The 14,870-nt window shown below is 43.7% G+C and overlaps 1 protein-coding gene across 1 annotated transcript in view; it reads right to left on the reverse strand.

Annotated features, from left to right (window-relative positions):
* arhgef40 (Rho guanine nucleotide exchange factor (GEF) 40) overlaps nt 1-14,870 on the reverse strand; it is a 45,284-nt gene that overhangs the window by 13,407 nt on the left and 17,007 nt on the right. The window contains exons 9-21 of the mRNA XM_069672676.1: nt 14,665-14,758; nt 14,450-14,536; nt 13,124-13,240; nt 12,527-12,625; nt 12,235-12,386; nt 10,513-10,651; nt 9,885-10,004; nt 8,266-8,457; nt 7,650-8,144; nt 7,007-7,380; nt 6,391-6,640; nt 4,782-4,871; nt 2,528-2,734 (exon numbers count right to left, since the gene is read on the reverse strand). Of these exons, the coding sequence (XP_069528777.1) occupies nt 2,528-2,734; nt 4,782-4,871; nt 6,391-6,640; nt 7,007-7,380; nt 7,650-8,144; nt 8,266-8,457; nt 9,885-10,004; nt 10,513-10,651; nt 12,235-12,386; nt 12,527-12,625; nt 13,124-13,240; nt 14,450-14,536; nt 14,665-14,758 (2,416 nt within the window). The remainder of the gene's footprint in view (nt 1-2,527; nt 2,735-4,781; nt 4,872-6,390; nt 6,641-7,006; nt 7,381-7,649; nt 8,145-8,265; nt 8,458-9,884; nt 10,005-10,512; nt 10,652-12,234; nt 12,387-12,526; nt 12,626-13,123; nt 13,241-14,449; nt 14,537-14,664; nt 14,759-14,870) is intronic.

Consider the following 14,870-nt stretch of genomic DNA (forward strand, 5'->3'; position numbering starts at 1 on the left):
CAACACTCTTACGAAAACATGGTCACAAGAATACGTTTTTATGTCTATTCTACGGGCAGCCATACATTTCATTTATTCTGTGTTCGCAAGTAACTTCCATATCTTTTCTCGAAATCTCGACTTATTTATCCCGTTATCTCAAGATAACAAAGCTGTTTTTTTCGCGATGTTTTTATGTTTGTTTTGTGCTTTTGGAGTTATGATCATCTGACGTTGCGGTGGTGCAGTGTTGTTATCTCCTGATGATGAGGTAAATACGTTGAGATCTCGAAAAAACATGATGAAGTCACTCATAAGCCCAGGAAAACTGAGTAAATAAAATGTATGGATGCATGTCCACTTAGGGCTTCCGTACTCCCTCAAGTTCAACTCATTCGGCACATAATATGATTGTTTTCATGTTGTGTTTTCATTTAATATAATCACGTCCGAAGTTTAAATATGTGCTTTGTTAGAGATGGAACATTATGGGTTTTTTCCCGTTGCCATTGGAGGTTTTAGTCTCAGTCTGTCGGGACTCGGTTTGGGAACCGGAGGAGTGACCGGTTCAAGTCCCAGACCAAACATGGAAATTGAGACTGGTGGCTGGGGAGATGCCGTGTCATTTCCTGGGCACTGTCGAGGTGTCCGTGAGCAAGGCACCGAATCCCCCACTGCTTGGGGCGCATTTTCCGACATCTCTCTGTTAATGTCCATAGAGTCCTGTTTGTGTGTATTTCGGGCCTGTGTGTGTGTGTAGCATGTTTGTAATAATAACAGACAGAAAACATTGAATTTCCCCTCGGGATGAATAAAGCATCTTCTTCTTCTTCTGTCTGGATAGTCTCAATCTGTCTTTTTGTTCCATTTCTCTTCCAAAGGAAGCAGGAGTTCTTGTCCACTTCTCAGTAGGTGAGTGTGACCTTTGACCTCTGAAGACAGTGTCCTCTTAAGAGCTTTTTTTCCTCACTGAGACCCTGCTGGTCTTAAGGGCAGACTCACAGGTCATACGCTGTAGAGGTCACGGGTGAGACCTGTCATTGTTCATGTTGAAATATTAGCCACTGGGGAAGGGAACTTAATTACCGCACACAGTTTTTGAGGTAGAAGTTGAAAAGTACGGAAGCCCTAAGCGGACATGCATCCATACATTTTATTTACTCCATTTTCTCGTGATAAAATTCTGGTTGTTTTCTCGAGATGTCGACTTCAGTTATCTGTGCCACAGTAACGTCAGATGATCATAACTCATATCCCCAGAGCTGCAAAAGCACAAAACAAACATAGACACAGGCTTCACTTACCTCATCCTGTAACATCACAATGACCAGCCTGTTGTTCTGTCTTCTAGATCGCCAGAAAATGATAACGTGATCACGAGAAAACAAGCTTTGTTGTCTGGAGATAATGAGATAAATAGGTCGAGGTCTCGAGGAAACCATCTGAAGGAGTAAATAAAATGTATGGATGCATGTCCGCTTTGGGCTTCCGTACTATTCCGAACCTTTCTGCTCTTACGTAAGCAAAACAGTAAATCATAGCGAGATAAATAAGTCAAGAGCTGAAGAAAACAAGCTGAATTTACTCGTTCTCACGGGAAAACGTAATGAAAGAAATGTATGGATGCATGTCCGCTTCGGGCTTCCGTAGAATAGAGATAAAACATTCGACACGTTTAATTTAGAGTCTCACAGAAGCCTGAGATTTCTTATATTTAAAGAGGAACACACTGACAACAGATCTTTCGCAGCGTTCAATGACATCCATCCTGTTTCATGTATTAAATTGAGCACATTAAGCTCAGAGGATATGAAATGGAAAATTTCAATGTACTCAGCGATGTGTAACTATATTCTTATCTAAGAGCTGCACACAGGGGACATTGTTCTTCCTCCACTGGCACCAGGTACCAGTCGCACTCCTTCCGCTATGCCATAACATAAATCTTGATGTTGTGACCTTCACATTTCATTCCTGTGCCATGTAAGGAGTTGATTTTCTCATCAACAGGATGCACAGAGACTCACACAAAGAGACACTCTTCACTTCTGCTTGTGACTCTGTGGTATGCAGTCGTTCCTTTGTAAACGCCTCTCTTACAGCGCGCTTCCTCTGATCTTCATATTTCCACCACAGAGCATAAAAGCGATTGCACGTGAAGTGTTTTTATCTGGATGTTACGTGGGCACACGCTCGACAACACAAAGTTACTAATGCGAAAAGATTCTGATCAGCTGACTTCCAAAGTTTTTCCAGTGGTTGAAAGAAAAATAGTGTTTGTGCACTCTAAAGGATTCCTTTGAAGTTCAGTTTCAAGACAGTTAAAACTGTGCTTTTTATATTCAAAATAAAGACTAATAAATTCCCTTTTTAAAATAAACAATAACCTGTAAATAAAGAACTTAAGATTAAAGGTACAAAAGCGATTAAAGAGCTCCATCACTTCCTGCTGCCCGACCTCATCAAGCTGACTTTGTGTCCCGCTGAGAGAAGAAAGTGGGGCTTCACTCACACTTGCAGAGTCATAAACTGGGACAGGCAATCTCACCGGACATCCGACGATGAGGTCACTGGCCCGGAGGTCCTCGCCGTGCCGCTGGGCGTGTCTCAGGATGGAGAGGGCGGAGTCGGAGGCGGGGTTAATCCCTCCCAGCTCCTCCAGGGCCTCGCAGTACTGCTCCAGCCTCTGAGTGGGAGCCTGAAGGCAGTGAGGGAAGGAGAGGGGGGAGAGGGGGGAGGCAGGAGGGAGTTTGGACTGAGAGAGGAGAGGGAGAGGAATATCAGACTTGGTTCTCTCTGAGGTATCTCATACCCACACTTAAAGTCACTCCTCTCCTACAAAGTAGTGTACAATATGGTCATAACTAAGAATTATTTCCCATGATGCACTGCACAGACAAAATATAAGAGGGTAATTTCAGACAGATGCAAGATTGGAGGACATTTCTTGCCACCTGACGAGCTTTAAATGGCTCAAAGTAGTGGGTAGTAAGCAAGAAAATTCTTTCAAAATAAAAGCCTCATTGAAAGTTAAATTATAAGTAAATATGGTTTTGTTTTTCGTATTTTCTTTTGGATTTACACGGCATTTCTTTGTTTAAGTAAGTTAAACATTTTGTCTACTTTATTTTGAAATTGTACTTGTTTCATATAAAGATGTTTAACATGTTTGCCTAAAACAAATCAGCAATATTCTTTATAAGAGAAAACAAACATTATTAAAAACACATTTCACAATAAAAGTTAGCTTACGTCACAACATATAACAATTACACATCAAAAAACAAAGACTAACCCCGACCAAATGGTAAATGGACTTTACTTATACAGCGCTTTTCTAGAGTTCAGACCACGCAAAGAGCTTTTACACTACATGTCACATTCACCCATTCAGTCAGGGATCGAACCACCAACCTTCTGATTGAGAGACGACCGACTCTACCACTGAGCCACAGCCGCCCAAAAAAAAACACAAACACAAAGCAACAAAATAAAAGACACAATTATCCTGCACTAAAACTAAAACTGTTGTTCTTACGTGATAAATATTGTTGTATTGTTTTTAATTGTTTGTATTGTAATGTGTGTTTTCTGGGTCTCCCTGCCACGGATGTAAATTAGCTATGTAGCGTTGCACACGTCAAGTAAACTATTATTATATTAGACCAACTTTTGCCTGAAATTTTAACTGAAATTTAAATAATTCAAACGTGCTTTTTAAGGTTGAGATAATTGTGGTCTTGATTGTCTTCAATGTGTATGTTGTTATAATGTTGTTAAACTATTTGTAGATGATAATTACAAGACTCTTATGTGGACTTTGATGATGAGAACTGGCGATCATTCATGTTTACACATACTTTTTAAATGGATTCATTAGGTGTGCTACACCTACTCCATGAGGCATGTTTAATGAAGAAAATAAGTTGTTTTGGTCGTTTTATTTTGAAGTTATAAAGAGCCAGGTGGATTTATCAGTCTTAATTGGTGATAAATAAATAAATATAACACAAACATTTCAATCTGTTTAGTTTTTGTAAGGTTTTTATCTGCGTCTGGGTTCCACTGATCACAGAAACTGTGAGAAAAGAAACCCCGTCTTTATCGTTAGAACAATCATCGACAGCATCCTTCAAATGATCCCCATCATCATCCAGCCTGAACACCAGCTTCACATCCATCACCACCATAACCATAAACCCTCCTGCAGCCATAACCCACCATGTGTTCGCCTGTCGTAAAGCTGCGGATGTCACATGATCTCACAGCGCCTCCCGGTGGTCGCTTCATAGAAATGCTCCTAAATGCGGCCTCAGAGAAGTGAAGCGCTGTGATCTGTGCCTGTAAAGTCTTCAGTGATCTCATCAGGCTGTCGATGTATTAGTTTGAGTTAATTGTAGCCTGCGAGCTCAAATTACTTTCTCTATAATCCGCCTTTAATTGGCTTTTCTGCTGTACATTAAACATGTAATTAGCTTTACTGTATACAGCTCAGTTTTAATTGCAGCCACTGCTGAATAAAGCAACTTTAATTGGTTTGTGCTTGTGATGTGCTCCAGAATTACTCATAATGATGTTTTTACATTGTGATAGAAGAGATTTGTAAAGAGAGAACAAGCAAATAAAAAGTCTACGACCCTGACACCCTGAGTGTGTGAATAGACTTGTGTCGTCATTAGTGCGGAAAAATTAGAGAGTGTGTTTACAGACACGAGACGACAAGACACTCAGATTGAAATCTCTGTGGGCACAAGAAGCTGATGTTTAAGATGTAATTAGACGATAGCGACATGATGAGTTACCTTAAAGAAGTCGGCGGCCTGAGTGACCAGCGGAGAGTCCAGATCTGGTTTAGTCCTGATGTAGTGGGAGTACTGCAGAAACTGCTCCCGCTGTGTGAGAGAAAGACGCATAAAATATAAAGAGAAAGTAAAGGACATTGTTTTATTTCCTTTAATTTGAACAGTTCCATTGTTACATGACCAAAGCTTACGCTGTTATACTCTTATATGATATATGACTCTTATATGTTATATACTTATATGAGCTTTTATTTTGAAGTCCTAATCTAGCATTTTTGTATGAAGTTATTCTTCATTTCTTTTCTTTCCACACAAATCACATCTTTCTACGGAAGCCTGAAGCGGACATGCATCCATACCTTTGATTTACTCTGTTTTCCCGTGATAACGACTACATTCTGGTTGTTTTCTCGAGATCTCGACTTATTTATCTCATTAAATCGAGATAACAACGCTGCACCAGTGTAACCGCAGATAATTATAACTCATATCCCCAGAGTTGTGAAAGCACAAAACAAACATATACCCCTTTCCCACTGAGATTAGCGCATTGACGCGGGTCTTTCAGACCCGGGTAGACCCGCTTATAGAGGCAGATTGTCTCTTTTCCCATTGCCAGTGAAGTATCCTCCTGTCAGTCTCTTTTGTGCTGCGTCATCGTCTGACGTCACAGACTCACCCAAAACAGGGTTAGTTAAACAGTGAAGATGTCACGGTGGTTAGGTCTTTATTGTATCTATTACTCATTCAGTCTGTTTATCAAACTCGGCACCTTCAAATTTGGAACGATGTTCGAGCGCTGCTCGGACAGAGACGGGCGGAATTTGTAGCTGAGATGACAAGGAGTCGCAGAAGTTACCGACGCAGCATAGCATTGCGCCAGAAAGGGGGCGGAGATTAGCGTGTCGACACAGGCTGTGTTCCCATCAATGCCAATCGGAGCTGAGGCGATAATTACCTGGGTCTACTGCAGAGTCATCTGACCCGGGACTGAATGCTGATTGTAGCCTTTCCCATTAAGCACAAAGCCGGGTTTTTTGCCCAGTGGGAAAGTTGCTATAGAAACAGACTTAAAAGAGGAATTCTCCCCTGGAAGAAGCCACTGTCAGTCAAAGCTGGTGTTCTGTAATCAATAGAAGCAGTAATATTTGAAATTGGCGCCATAGCTGTGGAGAAAGTTGCACGAACAGCTCGTGGTTTCGCCCATTCTAAAATTCCTACAACACCCAGCATGCATTGCGCCCCTCCCTCTGAAAGGAACGGCCCAGCGAGAGACGCTGGAGTGAAATACTACCGCTTTTGTTGCAGGTTATGACTCAGAGCAGTACAGAATCTGAAATATGATCAGAATATACCGGTGGATCGTCTAAAAAATCTGCAGGTCTGCAGTCTACATTTCAAACTGACGGTTTAGAACGAGACATGACATCAGAGGCGGGCGTCCTAGATTGAGGAAGTGTAGTTTAGCGAGCTCCCTGGCCTTTTTGTCACACATTACATTTGTACATCAAAGATGACTCCAAGAAAGAACAATGTTTTTAGTGAAGCCTTGAAAAGATGGTTTTATAATGCAGAAAGTCTTTGAAGTATTTTTCTTTCCTTAACTCACATATTTGCTGAAGCAGTCCTGTTGCAACAAACTCTGCACAAGAGCGCCCTCCATGGCCGGGAGCAGGTTCTGCAAGTGGAAGGAGCTCAGGCTGGCCCAGTTGGGGAAGAGTGTGTCCGCCTTCCCCCTGATGGAGGCCGGGGTGTCTGACAGCTCCAGTAAGGGGAGGTACGTCTCCTCTACCCCCTTCAGGACGGCCACGTACTGCCTCTCTGAGCTCAGCATCCGGCACCAGAGCAGATACAGCTTACTGCGGGAGGGAGACATGAGGAGATTATGAGGAGAATTTATGAGTTAATTTGCAAAAGGGAAACAAACGTGGGAGAAAGAGGAGAAGCGGGAGGGGAGAGGAAGATCACAGTAAAGGACGGACAGAGAACACTTAGTAATGATACAATTATGTGAGATTGCACGCTGACTGATGAAATTATTCGACTTCTGCAGAACATAAATTATCCCAGAATGGATGAATGACTTCTTCCTCTTAATGTCAGCCTGGCCTCTTTTAATGTCATTTAAAATGTTGGTCATGTTTTGAGGCTCTTGGAGAACTTTTATTTTCCCCAAACAGGAAAAAGAAAACATGAAATAATAGTTTAAAACATCACAAACTCACCTCTGTGAAGTTGAACCGGCCCTGTCTGTCCCCGTCTCCCTCTCTGTCCTCCCAAGCAGCACGTGTTGACGTGGCGACCCCGTGTGGTCCACCACCTCCTTACTGCTGACCTCCACCCCTCGGATTAACACCCCTCCTCCTCCTCCTCCTCCGCCGCCCCATCCAGGGATGGCTGCAGCCATGCTAGTGGTGATAACTGGGTCTGCTAACGCCCGTCTCCCCAGCCAGGACATGGGGGAGTTACGGCTGGCGCCGCCTACAGGGGACTCGGGTTTGGGGGAGGCCGCTCCTCTGCGGGGAGCTAGGAGAGCTTGGAGGTCAAAGCTTGGGTGGCGCTTCCTGGGGGGCTTGGGAGGAAGTGGGGCGTCTGTGGGCTGTAAGGTGAGCACAGACATTAGGAATAGACAGATTACGAGTCAAACCAATACAAATACTTCAACTACTTCTTTAAAATTTCAACAATCATTCTTCTTTCAGCTGTTCTGGCGCCCCCCAACTCCACAGGGAAATATCTGGCTCTATAGCAGCTAGCTAAATGCACCACTATGTCCGCAAGCTAATCGCTAATTTTATCTTCCTTCTGTTCGGTGCTGTTCAAGTAGCTCGTTCTACAACTGTAAATGACAGGGTTTTTGATACTCACACTTTTCTTTGCAGGATTCAGAAGGTTCTGCAGGAACTTCCCTCCTCCTGCTCCTCCACTTCCTCCTCCTGCTCCCTCTTTCTTGTTCCCTCTGTCCTCTCCTATCTTCAGTGTGGAGCAGGTCTGCGGTCTGAACAGCGATGCTAGGGACCCCCAGGACTGTAGCGCCCCATCGCCTCCTCCTGCTCCCAGTCCCCAGTCGCCCTCTCCTTCAGGACCCATCAGGTCCCACAGGCTGCTGGCAGACGGCGTCTTCGGCTTCCCCTGGCCCTGGTTCTGGTTCCTGTCGGACTGGAGGAACCGGGGTTTAACCTGCGCTACCGTCCGCTGGTAGCGCTCTACCGTCTGCGTCCAGAGATCAAGAAGCTGCCCGCCGCCAAGCTCTATTGCTAAGGAGCGGGCATCTTGGAAACGGGACGGGGGGATCGGAGGGAGGGAGGCAAGAGGGCAGGTGGAAGACGGGGAGGTGGAGACTGCATCGCACCACTGGGTGGCCTGTGCAGGAGACAGGAAAAAGAGGATGACTCCTGTTTGCCCTTAGGAGGATTTGAAAGCATTACTGTGTGTTCATAATTTCCTGTGTGCCTAACAAGGCGGCTTCCTGTGACTGCATTACCTCAGTCAGCGTGGACAGCAGCCTCTGTGTGTTATCCAGGGTGGTCCAGCAGTCAGACAGACAGTGGGACATGTCTCTCAGCTTCTCCCTGACCGGAGGAAGTCGGATCTGCACGTCACTCAGGCCCGCCCAGTCCAGCTCGCTCCAGCCTTCCAAATTGCTGAGCACCGACAGTGTCTCACTGTGCAGATCCTAAAAGATTCAAGAAGATCAACTGTGAAGTCTTTCCTGGAATAATAATGAAGTGTTGAGACTGGAAGAGATACACTTGGGAATTTGTGAATGCAATAATGGTAAACGTCTCTGCCCGAAAACTGTGTAAAAAGTTCTACTTTAGCTTAAAGACGAGACCAATATACCACCGCTCAAAGCCCATCTGTTTACATTTTAAATCTCCAGTTATTGAATCCTCAAGTCTTCCAGTAAGTGATTCAGCGAACATGTGTTGCTTTAAGTCTTGCGGGGATAATGAGATACATAATCCATTGGATAACACTATATTAAAACCAAAGTAAAACATTTTCTTGGGTTTAAGTTCCAGCAGGGAAGAAGCCTCATTTAAAATCCATTAGCAGCTAAAAATCAAAGCCCTACACATCACAACATGACCTTTCTTATTAGCATGCTATGCTATTCACTCCATTTGTCTGGACAGTAAACTAAAAAGAAAAAAATGATTTACTATTGTTCATTTCACATTTCTACTTTTAGAGGCCTTAAGACTCTTGCTGGTGAAATTATACAAGCTAGCTTGATGGCATTTGGCTAGCAGAGCAGCTGTTGCTAACAATAGCGAAGGCCAGCAGCAGCGGTTTGTTTTAGACAGCAGACATTACAGATTGATATTTCAGAAGGATCATAGATAAAGACTAAAACACCTTTCACTAATGTAGAAAGACTAATGTTGTATGACAGACAGCAACAAGCTAGCAGATCGGCAGCTAGCATGGAATGAGTCAGCACTTTGGGTTTCTACGAGCCGTACACGTTGGATAAGTTTTACGGATAGCTGCGAATGCAAGCAAAAGCATTAGCCTGTTCCCAAAGATATTTTTTAACCGACCCTATTAAACATGCAGCAGAGACTTTGAATACAAGAGGCAGTTACGAGCTAATGGTAGAAGCTAAAGTGGAACAGTAGCCTAGCAAAGGTGGAGAGTTGTCAGTTAGTCAGCTATGTGACTTAGCACAATCTATTACACAAATTATATGCATTTTCTACCTATCTTAAATTTGTTTGTATTGGCTAACATTAGTAACAGTGTATTTAAGTGCTTATGTATTTAACTTTCAACCGTTTCTTCATTTATATGTTCAGCTTTAAAGCCACTGTGTTTAGTACTTCATGTGGTTGTATGAGCTTTGTCTAAATGTCTTGTGAATTCTTGATACTAACACCAGATGGTGCTGATGTAAGGAGTAGAATCTTTACATAGTTGCGACTTTAAAACCATGCTGTCATTAAACTTCAAGTACAATCAAATAGTATATTCTACATGGAAAATGACACAAGCACTTTGAATACACAGCACGAACAAGTATGTACTCACAAGCATCCGCACTTAACAAATACTGTACTTCAAATGAAAAGTAACTAGTATCAAGTATCAAACACTCACATTGGCTGTTTCTCTGAAAGTCTTGAATTTCTGCTGCTTGAGTGAGAGCCGGCTGAGGGACAGAGGAGGGTCCTTGTAGTCCTCCAGCTGAGACTGAACTTGCTCAATCTCCTTATCGCACTGGGGTATGAGACAGAGGGGTGAGAGGGGAAAGGAAAGGAGACAACAACTTTAAATGCAGGGGGAATCTTTCCTTTGTGAGTTTACACAATTAGTAAGATTTTCTTTTAAAGGGGGGTATTATTCTAATTTCAATCTTCATGTTTCACTCTGTGATATCTGTGGAGTAGTTTAGCATAACTTAATAGTTAAAAAACCCAATTATTCTCACACTGGTGCTCTGTGCAGACCCTCACACAGCCTCTGCCTGAACGACTGGCTTTGTGACATCACAAAGTGCAGCATGTAGAAAAAACTGTGTGAAACCTGTCGTTCACAGCAGCCTGCAGACTGAGCTAAGAAGCCTGGGGATTACTCCAACATACTTTTACCTGCAGATCTGAAACCTCACCCACATTTAACCTAGACATCCAACATTGTAACATTATATATATGTGTTAACATAGCATAATACCCGCTTTAAAAAAACCTTTGAAACCCACAGTAATCCTCTTCCTCCTTCACACACCTTTTCCAGTTTGTCCACCAGCCCTGCAAGTCGTCCCAGAGCTTCCAGGTCGCGCCCTCTTTGGTTGGACACTCGGACCAGCCTGTGGAGGGCATCGTCCACGCTGTCGTAGAGTTTGGAGGTCGCAGCAAGAGCAGCCCTAATGGAACAAAGTGAAAAAAACCACGGTAATTTCTGCTAATAAGCATGCAAAGTTGCTATTTTTCTTTCTTTTATTCAAATTCTAATTGAAGTGAGAATTGTCATAGCTGAAAATCACAGATGGTACACATGATGTGATTAAAGAAAACACAAGATTGCAGACCAACTGTCGGCTAGAAAAAGGAATGAAATCAACAATCAGCCGATACTTGCGCTTGGCCTATTTCTCGCGCAGACGGAGCCAAAGCTCATTACGGGATAAGAGGAACAGCTACAAATACAGCAGTGTTTAGATCATCTTAAAGCACACACAAACAAACAAGCTGCGTCGCTCTGTCCTCCAATTAATGTTTAGCTCACATTCCTTTTTCTCCATCAGCTGGTTTTCATTTGTTGGATGAAAAACTTTGAGTATTTTTAATCTATAACTCATCTTGACAAAAAAAGAACAGGGTGGGCACAAGGACAAGCAGATCCCTTTTTCCTGCCCCTCGGGACCACGCTGCTTGTGGTTTCTGCATTTCATTTGCCCAATTACAAGAGCTGCGCTTCTCATGAAGTCTTTAAAATCTAAAATAGTTCCACGACTTAAAAAAGCGTGCGTCTTATCTACTGTATGTCCCAGCAAGAAACAAGTACCAGACTATTATCGTCCAGGTACATGCGGACGCTCACAATGCTACAGTGAATAACAAGTGGAGGATTCTAAAGCTGTCAATTTGGAGGATGCATTTACTGACTGTGGTAATTTTCAGTGTTATGCTACATATGGTTTTATATTAAGCAAACTTCTCAGTGAATTTGGCAGAGATTATTTTCCAATGTTTGGGCCTATTTGTGAATTATCGTAAGCTGGATTCCAACAAGATGCAGGTTTAAAATAAAAAAGGGGAAAGATTATAATAGACAGTTAGGGGTGCAAACGAGTACTCATGCTTGTTATTTCCTGTGTTTTAAAAATAATCTCTATGGCAACGTTGCGAATTCAGTGTTGATGTCATAGGAACCGCACGCAGCCGGCTGTAGCTAAAGAATCCTGTGAAGACTCAGCTAAGAGCTGCCGGTGAACTCACGGCTGATAGGTGCGAAAAAAAGCTTCGCATGGCAACACCGGGAGTCGTCCAGCTGCTTGGCCCACACGCTCCAGCTGGCCATCAGTGATGGTTTCAAAGCTGTCCCTAACTGAGAGCGCTAGTCGATCGATGCAGGCTCTGCACAGGCCGAAGCAGGATCAGACGGCCCTCCCAAAGCACACAGCCTTCTCCAGTGTTGTAAAACCAGCTGGAACCCCGTTTATGACGTGTTTGTACGCCTTGTTGAACAGAGGTGGGCAATCGTTGCTGTCCTCTGCCGGTGGCAACAACTGCAATATGTCTCCCTTTCCATTGCTGATTAAGACACACACCACTGGGTAAGCAATGCAAAGGGAGACTGTGTCTGCATTGATTCCATTGTGGAACTTTTGTAGACTGGAGCGCAAGGGGGAAACAAACAAACTACAAAGCGATTACTTTAAGCAATGGGACCTCAAAAGCATTTAAATTCTACCACTAAAATAAGGATCCTAAAGAAAATAAGTACCTGCAGTCTGGTGACTTCTGCGCCAGTCCTGATGCGCTATTGGTCAGCCCTGCGAGCCAAGCCCCGCCCCTTTGCTGCAGCTCGGTTAAGCGTTGGTCGGCCAGGACGCTCACCATGAGCTGCCTGTGTTTGTCGATGCTCAGAGGAACAGCCTGGAGAGAAACAATGTTCATGTTTCAGTGCCGTTTGTCAGGTGTGGATTTTACTGCATTAATCACTGAACTGCACACGTGATAATACTGTGTCATCAGATTCAGGAAGGGTAAACGCGCATCATGTTACTCTACAGTACCTTGATGTTGTCTGGCATTGGCTCAGTGTCCATAGACTGCAGTGCTTCTCCTAGCAGTGAGAGGGCGCTCTCACATCGCTCTGTCAGACTCTCCAGGCTCTGAAAGGGAAAAAAAAGAGTGTAATCAGTGATTTTAATACGTTTTCAGTCAGAAAAATAAACAGCAGAGGAAAGCAGATGCAGGTTAATGCCTGAAATCTTTTGAGTCCATGAGAGAGTTCAGAGGAAGTGCAGAGGACAGGAAAATGTTTTCATCTGTTTGGATTAACCAACATAAACTGTCTGCAGAGGAGCCATTAAGAGTCCTTAAGATTCCTCCTCGGCTTTCATTCCTTCATCGACCGCCACCAGACGATCGCTTTTTACAGCCAACATCCTCCTATCTGTGCCTCTACAAACTCTACTGTACTCCCTCACTTTGCCCTATCTTTAATAACCAAACATCATCACCAATTTGTGTTAAATTTCCTCCATAAACTCCTGACTTTTTCCAACAAGCACTATGAGAGAAAGAATATATGATTGACGCAGGTTTTCACAATAAAAAAACCAAGTAAATTAAGAGGTAAAATTAACTTCAAAATGTAATTAACTCACAAGTCTGAAGACCAGCCAGTCTGAGTGACAGTGTGTGAATTCTCCGTCCATCTCTGTGGGCAGCTGCTGCTTGTCCACGTGCTGCTGAAGGACCCCCGTTCCCCGCACTGTGTGGACCTGTGCCGAACAGGAAACGATCAAAATTAAGGGCAGGAAATGAAAGAATGAGAGAAACGAGGGGAGACAAATACGAGAAGATCGTGCTCGTGCACTCTGATCGAAGTGCTTCGAGACAGATGAGAGAATTCTGCAGACTTGGCAACAGATGAAGACTCTGCTTGTTAATTTGGAGAGTCTGTATTTTTAAACTTTCTAAAAAAGATGACCAGGCAAACATGTTCTCCTTTTGCACCTGCATCATTTCAACTAGTTAATTTACCTGCAGGGATTAAAATAATTACTACAGAACATCAGAATAGGCCTAGAAATGCTTGGTGCAGTTTTCAAACACCTATGGTCATTAGCTTTGGGTAGTGACCAAAAGACTGAGATCACGGATACAAGCGGCTGAAATAAGTGTCCTCCAAAGGGCGGCTGGGCTCAGCCGTAGAGATAAAGATCTCAGAGATCCGGAGCTCAAAGTAGAGTCGCTACTTCTTAGCATCAAAATGAGCCAGCTGAGGTAGTTCAGGTATATGATTAGGATGCCTCCTGGGCACCTCCCTTTGGAGGTTTTTCGGGCACGTCTAACTGGGAGGAGACTCCGGGGCAGAGCTCGGGATTTTATATCCTGTCTGGCCTGGGAACGTGTCGGAATCCCCCAGGAGGAGCTGGGAAACGTTGCTGGGGAGAGGGACGCCCAGGCTTAGCCTGCTGCCTCCGAGATCCGGCCCCGGATAAGCAGAAGCTCATGGATGTTTTCAAACAGCCACGTTTAAAGCCACAGACCGCATCGCAAACGTAAAAATAGCATGTTTGCGTCAAAAGAAAAGAAAGCTGCTGATCAATGGAAAGCAATGAGCTGAATTACCTACAAAGCGGAAGTTATTTGCAAACTCTAGATGTTCGGAAACAAGGTCCATTTCATGTCAAGTACAGCGTGAATCATGCTCCGGCTAAAAGCATCTGTTATTGATCACATTTTAGCAAAGCACAGTTTATGTTGTCTTATTTCCACTTTAACATTTTGCATTACACACATGAGCAATTATCCCTGTTTTAATGATAATGCTCAATGTAGGTTCGTGATCTATTGTGTTGCTAATGTTCCACGTGGGTGTTCGACCTGCTTAAACATTTAGTCGTGCACATAGCAGGAATTAAACCAACTGAACAACACGATGCTGTGCGTCATAAACAGTTAACATGTGATTTGTATGAGCTCACCTCGGCCCCTTCCAGGTTATGAGACGGGGCCTCCTGCTGCTCGTCCACCAGAACCAGAACAGACCCCAGACCGCCAGGAACCAACACCTGGAACATGCATAAAACACACAGTACACACATGTGCTTGAGCTACTTCACCACATCTGCAGGCACATGGGAGCACACAAGCAAACATTTAGCACATTTGGCTGAACAACTTTGTTTTTCTGTCTCACCTGGAACAACTTAAGTGCAGAGAGGCAGAGAGTTGAGGGTGGAGAGCGTCTGCTGTCCATTAACACCGTGAGACCTTTTTCTTTGGTTGCAGGCCTGATGAGGAGGGAGAGAAGTTAAAAAAACATCAGTGTTAGAAAAGAAGAGTTTTATTCTGAAATGAAACGAAAGATGCAAGATACTTCCTACTAATTTAAACTGATTACAG

This window comes from Semicossyphus pulcher, unplaced genomic scaffold, assembly GCF_022749685.1.
Source record: "Semicossyphus pulcher isolate SPU_LCO1_2020_fin unplaced genomic scaffold, fSemPul1.0.p SCAF_21, whole genome shotgun sequence".
Taxonomy (NCBI): Eukaryota; Metazoa; Chordata; class Actinopteri; order Labriformes; family Labridae; genus Semicossyphus; species Semicossyphus pulcher.